The 19,898-nt window shown below is 45.8% G+C and overlaps 1 protein-coding gene across 4 annotated transcripts; it reads right to left on the reverse strand.

The window, feature by feature from the left end:
- Window positions 1-5,649: 5,649 nt before the first annotated feature.
- ABHD4 (abhydrolase domain containing 4, N-acyl phospholipase B) lies at window positions 5,650-19,361 on the reverse strand. Of its 4 annotated transcripts, none has more exons than XM_007438506.3 (8): window positions 19,170-19,359; window positions 16,624-16,732; window positions 14,691-14,779; window positions 12,891-13,266; window positions 11,588-11,742; window positions 10,562-10,673; window positions 9,772-9,958; window positions 5,650-8,153 (listed from the first exon to the last, which is right to left on the reverse strand). In XM_007438506.3, exons 3-8 carry the CDS (start codon window positions 14,728-14,730, stop codon window positions 8,064-8,066), a joined length of 960 nt encoding a protein of 319 aa, XP_007438568.1. In that variant the 5' UTR covers window positions 14,731-14,779; window positions 16,624-16,732; window positions 19,170-19,359; the 3' UTR covers window positions 5,650-8,063. The 4 variants fall into 4 exon arrangements, with proteins under 4 accessions (XP_007438568.1, XP_007438572.1, XP_007438571.1 ...); XM_007438510.3 differs by having other exon boundaries at window positions 16,624-16,729; window positions 19,170-19,282; XM_007438509.3 differs by having other exon boundaries at window positions 16,624-16,724; window positions 19,170-19,253.
- Between the last annotated feature and the right edge of the window lie 537 nt (window positions 19,362-19,898).

Consider the following 19,898-nt stretch of genomic DNA (forward strand, 5'->3'; position numbering starts at 1 on the left):
AAAATCCGTAGAGTTTTCTTGGCAACGATATGGAAGTAGTTTGCCACTGGCGTCTTCGGGGATGCTTTTTCGTCTTTACGGTCTACCCTAGAATCCTGGGGTTTCCTTGTGGTCTCCCATCCACTGATCACTAACCTAATAAAAACCAAACCAGCCTGGTGAATAGTCCAGAGTAACCATAAACCTCATTTACAAACTGCAATAAGAGGAATCCTTCCAAGCGGCAAGCAAACAAACAAATTATGGATTGAATTTTTCAGCTTGGAGGAGACACTACATGGTTGGCTCCGGAACTGAAGGGACCATTGGCATCCAGAGCTTCCTGAAAGTGATGGACCTTGGTGGGTTTGCAGAAGGTTTTTTGGTGCTTATTTTGGTGACCCCCAAAAACTCAAAATAACCCCGCCTTGATTTTGTTGAGCATAGGATGGGAGAGCGCAAACCTGCTTTCAGGTTTCTGTTGTTATACCCTACAACAATCATATAGCAGTCCTGAAATCCCTGCTGTGTGTTTCTTGACCTGGCCTATCTTGAACAGCTGACAGAGCCAGATAAGAAATAAACTATACTCGGTTACTCAACAAGAGAAAGAAGAAGAAAAAAAATCCAGTTTCACTGTTTATAAGATTTGGCCCCATCCTTGTCTCGATTTAATCCATTTTAGCTCTTAATCTTTTCAAATCCATTCCAGGTCCCAAAGCTGAGTAATCTTTGGAGGTATAATAAGGCATTCAGTAAAAGGGTTCTATATATCTGTAAAGTATGTATGTTTTTCAATGCACAGCCATGTTTTCTCCAATCAAGGTATCCAAATACATCTCTCCCTCTCAAAATCAGCAGATGTTGACCAGTTGCTTTCTTCTCCTTGTTTTAGATGGATACGCCCAACTTTGCAGCCTACCCTGCTAATCTCGAAAAGCTAAACAGGTGTGGGCCTGATTAGTACATGGATGGGAGACCACTAGGAAGTCCCAGGGTGGTAAAGTAGATTGGGAAGGAAAAACATCCTGGAAGAGGATGGCAAAACACTTCCTTGCCGTTGCGAAGAAACTTACACAAGCATGTCCATGTAGCCACCAAGGGTCAAGCTGGACTCAAAGGAGTTTTTTTCCCTTTTTAATGAACTTTTTAGTATAACTTATAAGCTCAGGAAGTGAGCAACACATACATTTCCTATAGAAATAATAGTAATAATAATAATAATAATAATAATAATAATAATAATAATAATTTGTTTATTTAAATTTATTGACCACCCAACTCCAGTGGACTCCAGTGAACTATTAAAATCAAGGTGTGGGGCCCAAGACCTCCGTTCTCCATTTAGCCATTCCCCTTTAAATGTATCTGACAAACGGGGTCTCCTAATATGGTTGGTGGGTAGAACCAGGAATGCACTCGGCTGCCATTTGATTACAGTCCTGCAAGATTGAGGACCTTGTGCCCTGAACTACAACTCCCAGCATGCCTTGCCACTGATTCTGCTATCTGAGATGGCTGGGAATTGTAGTAGCTTAGCCATATGGGGAAGGCCAGATGTTTTCCACCCCTGGATTATGATTGGTCATGTCAAGGCAATTTGCAGCACTTGCAGACAGGGCAAAAGGCAATGATGTTTTATTTTAAATTCTGCCATTGGAAGAAGTGTAGCCCAGGGATCTCTTTCTCTTGCATATCCCTACAGGTTCCTCTACGTTTCTTGTGCATTAAATGATTTTCTTGTACGTTATAAACCGTGCAAACCAAGGAGAAGAAATCATAGAAACAGTGACAGAGGGAATATCCTGATGAGATTCAGCCAGTGAAAGGTTGAGCTACTAAAAGTGATTGAGAACAGGCCTAGATTCAAGGGTTCACAGACCTGATTAAAATAGAGGCACGTCAGAAAAGTCTCGAGGAGTGTGAACTGGAAGATTTTCACACATCGTGTGCTGCAGATCCTAGTTCGGCTCCATCTGAGAGATTTGGTCTGTGTGCTGGCGGGGGAAAGATCCAGTGAGGCTGAAGATGCACTGGAATAGCCGTGGAAAAGCAGGGAGGGAAATTCAAGGGTGGAAGAACAAGAAGGTAGAAAAGAGGGAAGCAGACGTGTCCTTTTCTAAAGCCCAAGACGGCCGTGAGTAAAATCAAGGGAAATGAGAAAAGCTTTTCTCCTTAAAGCTACCGCAGCACCAGAGTAACAAATTAACCGAGAAAAAGATGAAGGGATAGGAAGTTCCCATGAACTTCCAGTTCTGATTGTAACTCATCCCCCCCCCCCATTGATCCTGGGGCCGTTTGTTCTGCAGATCCCCCTCTTCGGAAAAAGCGCCCCCCGAGACCCCCTCCCCACAGTCCCGAGATGGCCTTTCCCACCCTCCCCACCACTTACAACACAACAGATCCGTGGCCAGCAGCAGTCCAACAGTTCGGGGTGTTTCTCTGGCCTCCTGGGGCCACAGGATGCGGCCTGGGTGAGCCCCACTTGGGAAGGAACGCTCCCCATCAGCCCCCGAGGGCCGCCTGGGGCCAAGGCTGCAGGGCCTTTCCTGGAGGAATGAAAACTCAGCAGCTTCTGCCTTTGAAATGGCCTTAAGCCCCTCTCAGTCTGACCTCATAATGAAGAAGGGAGATCAGGTGACGGGGACACCCACCTACCCTCCCTTCCTCTCTCCCGCCAGCCTGTCCCTTGCTGATGCCTTCACTTGCTGGGAGACCCCCCCCCTAAAGGTGGGGGGGCAGGTCAAGCTATAAACTAGATTTCGTGTCATTGGCATTTCAGCTGAATCACAATGAAGCATGTCCAGGGACCTCTGATGAGCGTGGCCCTCCAGTCTGCACTGGAGCCTTCGCTTCTCGCATCTCGCAAACTGCAGTTCGGTCACAAGGTGTGGAAGAGTGAGATTTGGGGACTTCGTGGGGCTGTGGAGCCTCAGGTTGCCGCAGCAGTCTACCTCAAAGATTTGGTATAGGAGGTCCCAGCGATCACATGGTTAAAGAACCTGGCTCTCCCCATGACAGGAAAAAAACCCCTTTTTTTCCCTAAAAGAGATACAGCTATTATATTTATTATTTACAATCAACATTTGAAGATTTATGGCAGTGTTTCTTGACCTTCTAGAGGTGTGTGGACTTCAGCTCCCAGAGTTCCCCAGCCAGCACAGCCATTGCCGAGAATTCTGGGAATTGAAGTCTACTAACCCAAATTGCTCAAGAGGAGACTCACTGAATTAAAATTGATGTTGTGTTCTAGCTAGATAACTTCCAACTCCTACCTGTGGGATGCATACCACAAGTTGAAACCCATTCATTCAGCCCATACTAAGGCCTACGCCTGTCCAGAAAAAAAAGTTTTCTAAACTAAGCAAATATGCATTAATATCCAATTTCTCAGACAAACGTCATGTCCCCAAATAGAACATCGTTCATAGTGCAGCATTGCCCTTGTTCCTTTCGTTTCCCTGGCTGGCCTACTGAGATTTCCTTTTGGTCTCCCATCCACTAATTTAAGATTAATAAAGGTCAGACAGGCAGTGCCCCCTTCTAAAACAAGTGAGGCCATCTGCAGCTTTGGGGGGTCACAAAACAGCAGGCAATGGTGTTTTCATTTGTTCCAGTCCTATTTTATTGCTGTTTAGCTGGGTGGTGTGTCATGTGAACCAAGCCATCATATTCATCCCTGACATTTTTGCTTGGCAATGGCACATTCTATGAACGCTGCAGTCGTGTTTTGCTAACCCAGATTTTGCGGGTCCTGACTCCAGTTGATAATGGCAACAGAGACCCTGGAGTTTTAACTTTTGCAAGGCAAATGTTGGCCCTCTCTCTTTCAAATCACGCTTAAATAGATTAAAAATTGGGGGAAGAGCAAATGCGTTTGCTCCTCTCGAGTCTCCAAGACCAAGGAGGGACAATCAGGTATAAAATAAAATCGTAAGATCACATTTCAAGGGCTCCAATTCTGAGACACGTTTTCTCCATTAGCTCCTGGTGGGTCTGCCTTTCTCCCAGCAAATTAACTTAAATAATTTAATTAATTAATTAATTAAAGGTTTTCGGTGTTTATATATTTTATGTTCTAATGTTTATTGTGAATCGCCCAGAGTTCCCCCATTGGGGGGAAATGGGCGGTTGAAAAATTTAATAAATTAAATTAAATTAAATTAAATTAAATTAATTAAATTAAATAAATATTTTAATTCCCACTCTCAACGGTTCACACAAATCAAATAACCCTGTCAAAGTCTATTTAAAGTTTACCCCATTCTCTTGCTTTCCAAAATGGTCCACCCACACCAGCCCTTTAGATTTTTATTCCAGCTTTTCCCCAAGAGTTCAAGGTGATACACCTAGCATTCCTTCCTCCTCGTTTTCTTACACAACAACCCCGTGAGGTAGGTGGGACTAAGAAGGCCCGGGCTGAAGTCACCTACTGAGCTGCTGAAGCTGAGGGGGAATTTGAACGGGAGCCACCCTGATCCAACAGCTTCACCACCTCGCCCCACCATCGCTGAGCATCATCTCCAGGAACTAGACTGTAGTTTCAGAAGATGGACAGTGGATGGCAGTCGTGAATTAAAAATGGGTAGAAACACAGAAACAGCAGCAGCAAGGTACTAAAACATCCAGGGTGGCTACTTTATATTCTAGCTGGATCTGCTTGATCAGTGTTTCTCAACCTTGGCCACTTTAAGATGGGTGGACTTCAACTCCCAGGATTCCCCCAGCCAGCATGGCTGGCTGGGGAATCCTGGGAGTTGAAGTCCATCCAATCTTAAAGTGGCCAAGGTTGAGAATGGGAATGAAAGCAGGCTGCTAGACTATTTCAGCCTTTCCTTTCCTTTCCTTTCCTTTCCTTTCCTTTCCTTTCCTTTCCTTTCCTTTCCTTTCCTTTCCTTTCCTTTCCTCTTCCCTTCTTCCTAATATGCAAAGCCACAAGAGATTCCTCTGTAGATCTCTTCATTTCTTCCAACAAGCCATCTCAAAAGACCTTTTCCTCTTTAAGTCAGGATCCAAGCACCAAAAGGCAGATGGTCCAGGGTCCTCCAGGAGTTTTGCACTACATCTCCCATTAACCCCAGCTAGAACAGCCAATGGCTTTGTTCTCCAAAAATTATTTGAAGGGCACCAAGTCCCTTAATGCTAGTGTGCAAAATCCCAGTGCTTTTGCTTTTTAGACTGATGTGCTGACTTCCTTACATCGTACTAAATGCAGTGAATGTATTTTATTTTCACTGCCATTTCATCGGTGGGTTGGAAATCACAAGAGGACATCAACTCCTTTCCCTGGGAAGGTAAAATATGGCTGCTTAGCTGTGGACCGCCCAACCAACTGGGGAAGAAGCTTTTCAGATCTCCCTTCATGTTTTTATCTCCATGTAGACCAGTAGCAGGGAAACGTATATTTGTGGTCAAACTGCAATTCCCAGTGACCATCACTGCTGGCCACTCTGGTTAGGGCTGCTGGAAACCGCAGCCCAACCCCATCAGGAAAGCCACAAATTCTGCACCGTTCAGAAAAATAACGCTCTGAATTTTTAGACCCAAAGCCGAAGCTTGCAGCCAATATGATGCTTTCGCCTAGAACAAATCAGAAGAATGGGATCTCATACCCAGAGCAGCGAAGAAAATGTTCCAAGCTTTACAAAGGCACAGAATACTCCCCAAGTCTTTGTTTTTAAGCAATGCTTTTGTTTTAATAAACATACAAAATTAGTACAAACAAAGGGGAATTCCATACATGGCACTACAGGGGAAGGAAGTCAGTCAGTCCAGATGGTCTTCCGTGCTTAATATTAGAAACAGCATTAATAGGACTCCAGAAGCCGGTGTGTTTGTCTGAACAGCCACAACTCCAAGAACCACAGGCACACCAATTTTTTTTTTGACCCTACCTCAATCAAAGCTTCGTACAGCAGAGGACCAGGGACAGAAGAGCCCCAACAGACAACTTTAATAGGAAAAAGAGAGAAGCCAACCAAGTTGAAAAAGAAGGATTTCCCTCCCCCCCAACAACAGCGTGGCCTTTCCAACTTGGCCGAGCCTCCAAGTTAGAGTCCAACATCCATAATCCCTAGCCACCAGGGACATCCAGCAGAGGTAGGAAAGAGCAGGTGGTTTGGGAGATGGGCAGATTTCACAGGAGTTGTGGAGTCTGCTCCTAAAACTTCTCCAAGGAAGCTTTCAGGGACCACAGCGGATCAGATTCTGACCAGCTTCCTTCTCCTCCATCTGCCCCCAAAAGAGGACTCACTAACTCACTTTTACCTCTGCTGAACTGCAATGTCCACCTTGCATGGATGATGAGGGCCAGAATGCTCATGCTTTGGTGGTGAAATTCAGGTACAGCAAGAACCCCTTTTTAATAACTAGAACAAAAGGTTTGGGTAAAGGCTTCAAGTCACACTTCTCATATGGTTTGCCATGCTTTTCTCTTTAAAATTCCCTTGAGCCCATTCAGCTTCCAAACCCAGAGGAGATCAGCCAGATGCTCCTCCCGTTAAGATATTTTTATAACTACATATAAAAATAGCAAACACCGTTGAGAGTCAATTAACAGTGCATAGGTATGGGTTAACGCTCAAATATCTTCTAGTTGGAGCAGCAAGTATGTATTAGGATCCTTCGTCTTTTCCTGATCCATAAAAATGCCAGATTCCCCATTGGTTTTGGAAGGGCAAAGGGCCTGCAGATCATCTTCAAGCCACTGCTGATGATCTTGAAGTTCTAAAAGTGAAGATTTCCACTCTCTTTCCTCAAACCTGACCATCCATTCTGGATTTAATAGGCTTCTACTCCAAACCTTTGGTTGTATTAATTCTGCCAGATCAGTTTCCCAATAGTATCACACACACCATCCTGAAAAAGCTCTCCCATCAGGGGAACAGACATGTTGTGACCCACACGTTCTAAGGGAGTAATATTATGCATCTTATGGAGAAGAAAAACATCTCATAGAGATACGTGAAAGATGGAGTTCAAAAGAGGTTCTCCCAACCATTTTGGAAATGAGCTGAGCTCAAAACGTGTCCCTCTCAAGTGCAAAACAGTTCTGGGGAGTCGGGGACACTCGTTTCAAGTGCAAAATGAGTGTTCGGGGGCTCAAACTGAAGTATTCCAAGTTCAAAGCAATTTAAATTCTACCTATTTTGCACACTCCAAAGAGATTTTCATGCAGTGCTTGGCCCTTTCTTGAATTGTGGCTAGGATTCAGATTTTGTTTTTCAGGGTGGGGGGAACAAAGTGGGAGATAGGTACAGCCACATCACACATGAGAGAGTTTAGGTTGGGACATTATGGTAGAGGGTCTCTGTCTCTCTCACTGTCTATCTGAAATACAGCTGTTTTAGGGCATCTCCTCAGAATCACAGAACATCGTCATCCGTTTCCAGTGATCACCCAAGGGGCTCTGGAGACCACCGAAAAGGGATCTGTGCGTTTCCTGCAGCTTCACTGAGAGACCTCTCAGCCAGATTGGATTGATAATAGCATCTCTTTTAAGAAGAAAATAAATTCTGCAGTTAACAATTTATCCCAAAAGGCACCAAGTATCAAAGTGAATTATTCTAGCATTATCTAGCAGGGCAGGAACAGAGCTTCAAAAATTGCTTTCCAGCACAAACTCATAGTAGGTTGCCTTTCAAGTACAGAAAGGTAAGGAGCCATAACAGGTAGGACGAAGGAAAATGGAGGGGAGAAATAAAATTGAGGAGCGGGGTTAGAGAGGGACTGGGGTTGGAACCAACAATCGAAGGGACCAGGGTTGCACGAGGATGTGGCGTAAATCAAACCAAGATCAATAAATTAGCAAAAGAATAAGAACGGTTAGACTTGGATTAACCCAAAACAGGCGGTCTGCAACCTTTAAGTAGAAAGAAAATTTGAGGGGAAGTCAAGGGGTGGGGATGGGGGGAGTGCAGGCTGGACAGCAGAGATCCCCGGAGACCCGTCTGCAACTAGATCTGCAGGAATTGCAGCTTTGGCTCCTCGGGGGCACAGGAAGCAGCGTGTGCTGTGTGTGTCTCCCCGCAGCTGGGCTATAAGGTGGCAGAACGGGAACTACTTTCCCACTCCAGCTGGGGCGGTCAGTCCACAGAGTCGCAGATCTGCTCCACTGCAGCGTTGAAGGCCCGGGGTTGGTCAGCATAGACGTGGTGGGAGGCTCCAGGGATGGCCTACAGGGTAGGACAGAAAGCAGGAACAGCCATCAGGTTCAGCATGGGGTGATGCTACAGCAGGGTTTCTCAACCTTGGGAACTTTAAGATGGGTGGACTTCAACTCTCAGAATTCCCCAGCCAGCTTGCTGGGCACACAGGCTGGCTGGGGAATTCTGGGAGTCAAAGTCCACACACGCTGGCTGGGGAACTCTGGGAGCTGAAGTCCACCCACCTTAAAGTTCCCAAGGTTGAGCAACATTGCTCTACAGCCTAGTCAGAGCCCTTATTTTGCTTTCAAAGCTTGCAAGACTGCTGAACGTCTACCTTCACAAGACTGCGTGGAGGAGATGGCTAGAATCCATCCAGATTTGGAGATCTTGCCAAATCCACCCCCCTTTAAAAAAAGAAAGCAAACTAACTTCCAATTTGGGAGGAAGCATATATACATGATGGCCACTGGCAGATAAGATTGATGCCCACAGTCCTGAGCTAGATGGGACTAAATGGGGGAGAAGGACACTCCTTGATGCCTCAGAGACTATTTCCAAGGATTGCTTTTTTGGACTAGCAATCTTTCTCCGATGATGGACTCCCAGTTGTTTGGTTAATTAATTAATTAATTTTATTTATTTATTAAATTTGTATGCTGCCCATCTCCCCCAGAGGGTGACTCCATCCATGCTGGCAAAAGGCACCCAGACAGCCACCAAGATCCATGAGATGAGATCATATCATCATCTACCACAGCCTGTAAGATTTCAGTCCCCCTGACTTTACTCATCCCTACTCGTATCATATTTTTCTGCACATGTAAGTCCCCTAGGGAGCTACTCTTGGCTGTAAAACATAAACCTCCACCCAGAGTCACTGGGAGTCGGGCGGCATATAAATTCAATAAATTATTATTATTGTTCATCTCACAACTGATCAATCCATTGATCCTTAAGCTTCTATTGAACCACACGTTTTCCACAGTTTGACTGGCTTCCTAGAGAAAGGGGAAGTAGACATTCTGAAGGTGGTATATAACTGTAACTGTGATGGAATGGAATTATGAAGGCCAGACTCAGGGAGATAAACATTTTCTTAGCCCGCCAGAACCGCGTGAGAGGAACAAGAGGATGAGACTGGCACCTCCCTGAGGAATTCACACTGGGAAGATTGATGTCAGGCCTAGCCCAAGGAACTCCAAGAGACAATGCCAATTCAGTCCAGCTATGTTTATCACCTACAACCTGTAGCAAGAATCTTCCCAGACTAAAACCCCAATTCCCAAAGTCCTCCTGCCACAACAGTGTGAATTCCTCAGGGAGGTGCCAGTCTCATCCTCTTGTTCCTCCCACGCGGTTCTGGTGAGCTAAAAAATGTTTATCTCCCTGAGCTTGGCCTTCATAATTCCATTCCATCACAGTAACAAATAAATATGGGCTACAGCAGCCACATGGAAATTATACAAGGGGATCTCGAAAGCCATAAGGACTAGCAACTTGATTTAAAACACAGAGATACATGCATGCACACACGCACACACACATATATATATAGAGAGAGAGAGAGAGAGAGAGAGAGAGAAACAAATTCTGTGCCTGATTTCCCTATTTGCAGAAGCCTCATGTTTCTGGGCCAAGGTCTTACCATGTCATAGACGTAGCTCCCTGGCCGTAAGTGCTTGACCTTCTCCCCAGTGCTGGTATCAATCCAGGAATTGGCTCCATAGATGAGGGTGATGGGCAAGTCTCGCCGGACCATGTGGATGCGCTCCAACATGGGACGCCGGGCCCATCCTAGGGACTCGGTCATGGCCTTGAAAGCTACCTCTCCACTGGTGCGGAGGAAGAAGAGAAAGAGGACATAATTATACTAACTGTCTGCCCTGCTTTGGGAACAACGGACTTTGTCCGTTGTTTAGGGTTGAAGTCTGAAATAAAATTTCGTCCGTTGCATCCAAAGTGGAGGTCTGGAGAATGAGAGTTTCCCTGCATTTCTTTGCAAATGTTTCACTGCCTTATCACCGCCACCTATTTTCACAGCCTGTCCTGAACTAACAGCCTGGGATCTGTCCAGTACTCTGTGGCCAAAGGTCAGAAGGTGTAATGGTATGTGAAAAAGATTTTGGAAGACAGAGCAAAGAGATGCTGATCAGGGATGGTCAGATAAGAGAGGGCATAGCCCATAGCTGCATAATGGATGGAGAGGCTCAGAAGGGACCCTTCCCTAGTTTCTCGGGCTATAAAGGAGACCGTGGGAAAATTGTACTTTCAGACTTGCAAGATTCTGTTAATGTAGCTTTACAATAAAGTAGAATTAGCTCATCTGGTCGTGTTTCCTTTTCTGGTCTATCTGGGAAGGCTGACAGACAGGATGCTCCTTGCTGGGGCCACAGCAACCCCAAAGAGCCCATGGGATGGACCGAGGGCGTCCTCACCTTGGCGTCTGGGCATTGCAGTGGTAGATGTATTCTGAGATGGTATCGTCGTCAAAAAATTTGGCAAACTTCTGCTTAAAATCTGGACGGAAGCGCTGGACTAGCCCAGGACCTAGATGGAAAGACTGATACTCTAAACTTTTGCTTTCAGCTTCCAAATAATTATAAAATTCTTTCCCACATTTCCCCTGAAAAAAATAGGTTTTTTCCCCCTCAATTACTACTGATTTCCTTCCTAAAAGACCTTTCCCTGAAGGGAACTTTGAACAAACCATTCCTCACCATGTAAATCTGCCAAGGCAGCTCTACCCATTTTACAGAGCAAAGAACTGAGATCTTGGGCTAATGTTTTGTTAAAGGCATCTCAAGTACACTGTTATTGCTATGTTCAGATTCTTGGGCAAGCTTTCTGCATTCTGAATATTTATTTCAAATTCCATCTCTTCGGTTTAAAAGAAGTCAAGAAAAGCAGAAGTAAAGAAACAAAAAAGGATTCAGGCAGGTGGGGATGCGTAACAGAGGAAGTTGCTTTCATGGGGTTTCATCCCATTTCTGTATTCTGTCTGCAGCTGTTCCCAGGCAGAATTCTTCTTGCTAGTTACTTTACAACGTAAAAATCAGGAAATCTCTGCTTTGAATTATTGTTCTTCCCTGGAACTCACCCATCAACCTTATCGATGCCTTATTCCTCTCCTTCCTCCCTTTGAAAAATGGAAGCTCATTTTACAACAACAGTGTTGTAAGGATAACAACACATTATATCCAGGTAAAGTGTCCTGAGTCACTGTAAGCACTAGGCCAGCATCCTGCCACGTGAGAAAGTAGGCCCCCACCTAAATTTTCATTTCCAATTCTTGCGAGGCTAAAACTGCAACAATTCTTAATCGTGTGGGTAAGTCTGACCATTAACAGATTCCTGAATGGGGCAGAAAGTTGGACTGGATCATCTCTCAGATTCCTTCTTCAGCTGATTACTCCAAACTTTTGCCTGGTTTCATTCAAAACCTTCTGGCCAACTTCACTCACCCCAAGGTCCTGCAACCCGAAGTACAGCCAGAGGGTTGGACCGTCCCAACACCGTAGCTACAGCCTTGATCCAGGTTGGAGCGGTACGGACCTGAGTTGGATCTGCTGGCCGTGTGGGGAAGCCCCATGGATCCACGAGGATTAGATGTTTCACCCTGGGTCAGAAGGGGATGAAATGCAAAGACATACCATCTGTGTGAGTGCTAGCAACATTAGTACTGTAAATAATATAAGAGGATGCGGAATACTGTAAGAGAGAAAGTGCTCCCTGAACCATACTGAAATAGAATCAAGCTGTTGTTTTCTCTAAAATATCACCAGCTGATCATGAGAATGGCAGTTTCACTTCTAAAAACTACATCTGGAACTTGCTGTTTTCCTCTTCCCTCCCTGCTTTTTTTTCCTTTTTTTTTGGTGCATGTGTGTGTTTGTGTGTAACTCGTTTCTTTTAGAAATTTAAGTCAGCAGACAGAGACTATCTTGCTGGCGTCGAGTCCACGTAAACCCATGAGCCAGTCCAGGAGTTCTGGGGATCAAGGAATGGGAGAAAATGCCCCCTCCCTTTTTTAAAAAAGAAATGCTAGCACTGGGGGCGTCTTCTAAATGTGCATGCCTTTCAGATTAAGTGATCTAACAGGAACAACAAATGTTCTCTATTAAGGCTGCTAAAAAAGGAAGTTTGGGGAAGATTTCTGTCTTGGTTAGCGTGCTTCCACGGGCACCATCCTTCATTCTTAGCGTACCTCTGCACACTTCAGCTCTACTTTGTACTTGGCTCTGTTAGGTGAACCTCCCAAAAATGTAATATATTTCTTTTTGCACCTTCAAGTCAGTCTTGATTCTTGGCAAGTGCCTCACAAGCCCACATATTGCCTACATGGGATGCATCTCGTTTTAAATGAAGGAAACGCAACTGACATCAGCCTGAGGTTGACACAGAGTGGGGAGGACCACACAAACCAAAACTGGTTAGGGCCAGAGTCCCGGCAGATGAGAAATGTAAGGGGTGAAATAGATGCTGTCTGAATTTGCAAGCATTATAGCATCCCCTTCCCTCTTTAAGATGCAAAAACAGGGCCCGTGTTTTGGATTCCCTCACCCTGGGATACCAAAGGGATCTTCGCACACCATTTGCACACACAGGAAACCAGGCCACCCTCAGTCCATCTTGGTTTAGAAGAAGCTTTTGGGGTCCCTGGCAGCTCCCCAGATGGGAAAGCCCAGGGGGGCCCTCCCACTCCAAGGGGGAAGTGATCGAACCTACATCAGTGTGATTACCTGGGAACCAGGTAGACGAGCTTACCTCTCTGGGTACTGCAAGCTGTACGAGGCTGCCAGGAACCCTCCCAAACTGTGGCCCAGCAGGATCATGCTGGGGATGCCCATCTCCTTGCGCCAGGCCTCGATGGAGCTCACAAACTCTTCCTCGGCCCCTTGGGCGTCCTGAGGGAAGGGGGGCCGTGAGCTGCGTCCGAAGCCCAGGAGGTCAAAGGCGTGGAGGGGGCGGCGGCTGCTGAGCGGGTCGAGGTTCAGGATCCAGAGCCCGATCCCGCCACCGAAGCCGTGCACCATCACCAAGGGGGTACGCCCCTTGCCCCATTGCGGAGACAGCGAGACGGTCCAGATCTTGGCCTGGTTCGGGAGGGGCACGTAGCGGGCCACAAATCGGTTCTGGAGGCCTGGAGAGACGCAGGGGAAGAGCAAGGAGAAGCAAGGGTTAGCAAGTCGGGCCAAGCCACCCTGAAATCCAGAGGTTCCAGCTGCTAGGAAAGCCATAGGAACTGGAGCTGCCCAATGGAGAACAAGATCTTTGCTATCCAAACACTGCCAACCTTGCCAGAGCCAGATTACACCTCCAACACCCCAGCTGAATCTGGATCTAATCTCTTAAGACCATCCCATTTTGTCGGGTTTTAGAGTTCTCTCCTGAGAACCTGAGAGATTTTGCTGTTTGCTTGTGCGGCCTTTAAATCAAACCTTTATTACGTCTCATGGGCCAGAAAGCACAACAATAAAATACACAGACCTGTAATAAACCTTTAAAAAGCTGCAATAAAATTACATAAAATACGTGATTATAGTAATTGTAGTACAAATAGCAGTGGCGATCACCAACATTTGTGCTAAACTTCAACCGGAGGTAGGATGGATGCAACAAATGATAGCATAAAATTGGGCAACCTGGGAAGACAGATCAGGGTCCTGGTCAGATAGAAGCAGTGACAGATAGACATTGTGCTCTCTACCAGGGTGGTTCTTTAAAGTGGGATAAATATGGATCTTCCTTGATTCCCTAGAGAGAGAGCAACAAAGGAACATCTGGCTTAGGGATTCCACAGAGCCATCTCCACATGGGCAGAAGCGCTGCTGAAAAGGATGTTTTTATACCATCCCCACAGAAGTGTAGAGGGTAGAACATCCAATCTGGCCAAGGTGAAGCCCATTTTCAGAATCAGAACCGAAGAGAGATAAAATGCAAGGCCTCTGGGAGACTTCCCACAAGAATGCTCCAATGTTCCCTTCGTCGGCTCATCGTACAAGATTTTTTTTTCCCCACTGGGGTTATTTTTAAATCTAAAATGCAGGCCCTGTGTTATGTTGCCGTAGCACCCATGGAAGGTGTTCAGCCAGCTTCTGCTGACTCCAAAGGCCGCTTGAGGTTACTCCGTTTCAAAACCTTTTGATAGGATTAAAACTTTTCAATGGGATCCCTCTCACTGCCTTCTTTCTGCAATTCAAGAACAGAATGCCTCTGCTCCAAGGCCATCACGAGTAGCTGCATTGTTGGAAAACAAAGGAAGAATGTTCGACCTTCTTTGCCAAACGCGTTCCCACACAACCTTAGGCAGGCATAAATGAAACCCATGAGGACTGTTTAAAGATGTCATGAATTAAACCTAACTGAATAGGAGCAATGAGAACTGTTATGGGCAACGATCAGCAGTGAGGAAAAACCCTCCACATATCTGCAGATCGGATGTGCTGCGGCCAACACGTCTCATAAATGTGTCTTTGTAGGTGGTGCCTACAAAGAGACCTCCTTTGCGACTCTTGACAAGGAGATGGGACCCCCACCCAAAATGAGCAGACAAACCCTTCTTACACTGCAGGATCCGAGCTTCCACATTCTTGAGGTGGGACATAGAGGTGGGCCGCCAGGCTGGCAACCAACCACCTAGCCAGCCTTGGGACCTGTAGGAAGAATGGGAGACCATGAGGAGATGAACAACATGGTTAGATCTATCTAGCAGAGAAGATGGAGAAAGGAAATGAGACAGTGACATGGTCACTGGTCAAAATAACAAAAGAGGGGTTTTTTTCAGCAACCTGTTCTCGCAACCCTGTAATCCCCAGAAGCTCACATCATACACGCTTTCCCAGGCTGGGGGGAAAAAAGTACTTGGAACAATTACAAACAAAGAGGCTAAATTAATCTTCCCAACTTGGAGTCCTTCAGGCACTTGGGATTCCAACTTCGTTATTACATGATTACATGCATATGTGCTACATTTTGGTGATTTATATCAAATCAATATGTTAATTTTAAGAGTTTTTTTTTTTCCTGTTGGCTTATTTTATTCTTTTTATTTTCTTTGGGTATTAAACTTCATAACCCATTAATTTGTTGGGCATGTGTCTGTTACTGCTTTTCTTCTCCTTCTGGATATTGTTGTTCCTGTATTTTCTCTCTCTCTTTTTAAACTGCAATAAATTATATTTTTAAAAGTACGTGGGATTCCAAGTTCCATCTGCATGGAGGGGAATTTTTTTTTAATCTTTTTTTATTGCTTTTCAAAAACAGCGGGGGGGGGGCAAAGCAAACCTGGAGAAGGATGAGGAATGAAGTAGGTGGTTCATCCTAATAGATAAAATTGACAGATGTTCTCATTATGGTGGACAGAAATCAATGCCACATGTTTTACTCCATGTCACTTTTTAGAACTGCATGGATAGTAGATTGTCCATGGAATCTCACCAATTAATAGATTCTGATGCCACCTTTCAACAAAGAAAAAAGCAGAATTTCTTTGAAGGATCCTGTTCCTTGGAAGCCTTAATCTTATAGAGGCTGGGTCACTTCCAAGGAAATATGCTTTCTGTGGTATTGGGAACTGCTTGGTAAGTAACTCTTGACATCTCTAAATTCACTGAGAATTTAATTCACTTAATTTAGAGAATTTAGAACTGAGAGCCAGGGTGGTGTAGTAGTTAAAGTGCTGAACTGAATACCTAGAATTCTAGTCCTCCCTTAAGCATGAAAACCAGTTGGACGGCGTTGGACCAGTGATTTTTTTTTTCTCAGCCTAACCCAGCTCACAGGGTTGTTGTGGTGGGGAAAGCAGACGGCAATAGGAACATTATGTATGATACCTTGAGTTGTACAACATAAAAGCAGGAGATAAATAAAATTAGTGACCTTTCACTGAGCTTCCCTTTTACAATCTAAGGACAACGCATTATTTTCATTTGTTATCAGCTGCGTTTATACACTCTTGTTTCTACATTTGTCAACATTATCCTTCTATCCCCAATCTTGTTCTTACAACTCTATGTGGTAGATTCTCCTGCTACAGCCATCCAGTAAAATATGTATATAGGCTTGGAATTTGAAGCCAGATCTTCTCAGGCTTACTGTAACACTCTAACCATAATCCAGCAAAAGAGGTGACTGAAGCTACCGTCCTTGGAAAACACTGAAAATCCATCACAGTCCTGCTGAGTAAACAACTGGCTTTGGAATGTCCACCACACCAAGCCCAAACATCTTTCCACACTTCTTTCTACAGCCTGAACTTTGCTCCATTTGGGTGAAAGGAAGCTTAATGCCAGCTAGTGAGCTTCATGGCAGAGAGGAGATCTGAATCAAGGTCTCCCAGCCTAATGCTTTATTTTGAAGAGGGCACTAAAGTCCATTATATCATTCCCAAAGTAGCACCATCACTCATAACAGAGCTGGTGAACGTTGCCTCCTTCCTTCCCCAGCTGAGTCCAGGAACTGCACTTGTGGGGGGATAAATGAACACATGCATGCAAACCTCTGCAAAGGTCAGCGGATCAGCCAGAAAGGGGGTCTTCCACACACAGGCCCAAGTGTGGCAAGAGGTGTGCAATGGAGTCTTGCTTCTTTACCTCTCTCCTGTTCTCCTTATCCAATTTGCAGGGGGAAAGAGGAAGACAATGAATGACTTACACTTCTGTTTTTTGCTGTTTCACACAATAAAGGGCAAGCAGGGCCTAGGGCTTTCAGGACTGAGAGGCATGCAAAGGAAGTAAATACTCAGTTTGTACATGCACGCGGTCAAAACATTGAGCTCAACAATGCGGAGGGAGGGAGGGAGGGATACCCCATTTCCAAACTGAAGCAATTAACCAGTGCATTTGAACATACTGCAAGTGCCATGTATCTTCTTTGCCTCTCATGGAGTAGGTGAAAGATTACATTAAAGCAAGGGCAGTCACCCTCCTCCCCACTTCTAAAAACAACCCACGCATGCATAGATAGAGATAGAGATAGAGATAGAGATAGAGATAGAGATAGAGATAGAGATAGAGATAGAGATAGAGATAGAGATAGAGATAGAGATAGAGATAGAGATAGAGATAGAGATAGAGATATAGAGATAGAGAAAGAAAGAAAGAAAGAAAGAAAGAAAGAAAGAAAGAAAGAAAGAAAGAAAGAAAGAAAGAAAGAAAGAAAGAAAGAAAGAAAGAAAGAAAGAGGCAGGCAGGCAGGCAGGCAGGCAGGCTATACTGTTACAAATCTGTGACAGGGCCAAACTGAAAGTTGAATTACTAATTCGCTAATGTCTGCTGAATCACTTCTGAGTCCTTTACCCTTGGACTTAGAGTCAATATAAACACACAGACAATCATTTTTCAGGGATCCAACTGCAGACACAGAGAAATTCAACCCTTAATCCCCCCCTCTCATTCCCTAATGATTTCTAGATCTTTATTCCACTCTCCTCCTTCCTGCTAACACAGAACTATTATTACACCTGAATATAAAAGCTCCCTTTTACCTGCAAGATAATCAAGATCATCCCACAGATCTCTATATCTGATCACTTCCAAACCAGCTCAAAAACTCCTTGGGTCTAACTGTGGAGTACTGTATTTAACCCAATACCAAAATGCAAAGGCCTCTGAGCATACATAGAGCATTTTCCCTCTTTCATTGAGTAAGGCAACTCCCCAGCTGAAAAACTGAAATTAGAAGAGCTATATCTGTCCCCAGTTTGGGTTGGGCTTCCTGCCTTTCTCCCTTAGAAATTAACCGGCCTGTGCTTTACAAACACCAGCTGGTTTGCCTAAGGCTTGGGAGGAGGGTTTGGCCAATTTGTTCCTGAATTCCAGTCAGGGCTATAGGAATCTTGGGGTTATTTACCAGTGAAGAAAAGTCATTGTCTCCATGCCAAGAATCACAGGGGCCCTAGCAAAGGAAACAATTTATAGCTTAATTCCATTTACTGAATCTATGAAGCCTGGGGCCGATATCCAACCTTTGTCCCCCCCCCCCCTTCTCTGCCTTAAAACTGCAGAATTTCTTCCCCTCATGCAGCTTTCTTGGGCTCTGATCTCGCTTTTGTGGAGTTTTATTTTGTCCTTGCCCATCCCCAGCACAGGCCTCTTCTTGGCATTTGCCAGAAGCAGACAAGAAGGCCGGCTGCATTTCAATCAGCCTTTTCTCCTTACCAGCCTGTTTTTACTGACAAAGCCAGGCTTAATCCACAAACCTTAAACCCCCAGCATTACCGCTGAGAAAGCAAATTGGGGGGAGGGTGTTAAGGGGGCTCTTCGAACAAACCATTCCTGACCCTCTTTAGGATGAAATGAAGTCTCAAACCTTCCCAGCAAATCTTCCCCAACTCACAAGGACCTGGGAGTTTGACACCTATAATAACAACAGTTATTATGATGATTATCATCCTCCTCATTATCATTATTTAGATGTATTACAGCCGCCAACTCCAAGAGACTCTAATTAGCCGCCTACTCCGAAAGATCCTTTATTTAGATTTGTTTTCTGCATTTTTCACCATTATTATAATTTGTCCTCATATTGTAACTTTGCTCAGCTATTGGTTGTTTTTACTCATGTACACTGGGGAGGTTTTCAGCTGTTTGGGATGGCTTTGGGGGTGGTTTTGTGAACTGTGAGTCAACCGCCAAGCAGAATAAACCACAACAACCCAGAACCAGCACAAGCTATGCAAGCTAGGAAGGATGCCAAGTCAAACTTACCTAGATGGCATCAGAGGGGGGAAATGTAAAATACAAAAACAGCTACGCTGGGCCAAATGGTGACAGTGGCAATCGCAAAATAATCAAGCCGTGCTCTTAATAACCCTAACCCCGTGCCCCCAACCACCACAAGAGTGCACAACCCGGGGGCTAAGCAGCACCTATTTTCTCTGCTCCCCCCTGCCACCACCCCGGCCTTTGGGTCCTACTTCCGATGGGCGATTCTGGGACCTTCCAGAGGCTGCAAGCGCCTCCCCCTCTGGGGAAGACCCCCCCCATCTCCCCTCCTTCCCCCTTCCCTCCCCAGGGAAGCCCCGGAAACCTCGCCCGCACTCACGACGGCTCAAGGTCTTCCTCCATGGCTCCTCAAGAAGGAACGCATCGCAACAGCTGGGCGGGAAGGCGGGTCGTTCAGAACGGGGGCGTGGCCAGAACCTGGCAGGGGCAGGGCGGGGCTTGCATTTTATGAATGGGGCGGGTGGGGGAAGGGGCGGTTGTGGAACGTTCCTGCTGGGCTGAATGGAGGGAAAGGCGGGGGCGGGAGGGAAACTCCAAAAGAGAGCGCGGTAGCCCTCCCTGGGGCTCCCTCCGCTGCCTGGGGGCAATGAGAGCAGTAAAACTACGAGGGGGGAGGGCGCGAGGAAAAGGAGGAGAGCATCATAAAGAGGGGAGGAGCCTGGGCGGCTTGACTGACGGGCGGGGCCGGGGATTGGCCCAGCAACAGGCGCTCCTATAGCGAGCCTCGCCCGCCTGGCGGAGGGCCGGTCCTTAACGGGACTCTGCATGCTCTGGATTGCAGACGGGGCTCGATCTTTACGCTTTCCCGCGGGGACGGTGGCCTCTTCTTCCCTCCCCGCCGCCCCGATGGCACTGTTTCTGAGCACACGCAGAGTACGAGGGGTACTTCCACCCAGCGGAGAGCTTAAGAGGCTAGGACTAAACTAATAGGTGCATGACACGTCTGGGCTGCAAACGCCGGACGACTAGATGGTAGCAAACGCATCAAAACCTTGCAAGTCTCGGCCAGCTTGTGGTCCTGCGGAGCTTTGCAGACCAAATCCGAGTG

This window comes from Python bivittatus, unplaced genomic scaffold, assembly GCF_059951505.1.
Source record: "Python bivittatus isolate LINGU-HERP-01145 unplaced genomic scaffold, Pbiv_v1 ctg000430_np1212, whole genome shotgun sequence".
Taxonomy (NCBI): Eukaryota; Metazoa; Chordata; class Lepidosauria; order Squamata; family Pythonidae; genus Python; species Python bivittatus.

What these genes read in the sequence shown, in the direction of transcription:
- ABHD4 (XM_088144173.1), bottom strand. Translation starts at nt 19,192, where the DNA reads ATGGAGGAAGACCTTGAGCCGTC. An exon ending in GGAAGCTCGGATCCTGCAGT is followed by an intron (nt 13,267 to 14,690) that starts GTAAGAAGGGTT and finishes GCGTCTCTCCAG; the next exon opens with GCCTCCAGAACCGATTTGTG. An exon ending in TGCAATGCCCAGACGCCAAG is followed by an intron (nt 9,959 to 10,561) that starts GTGAGGACGCCC and finishes CCTCCGCACCAG; the next exon opens with TGGAGAGGTAGCTTTCAAGG.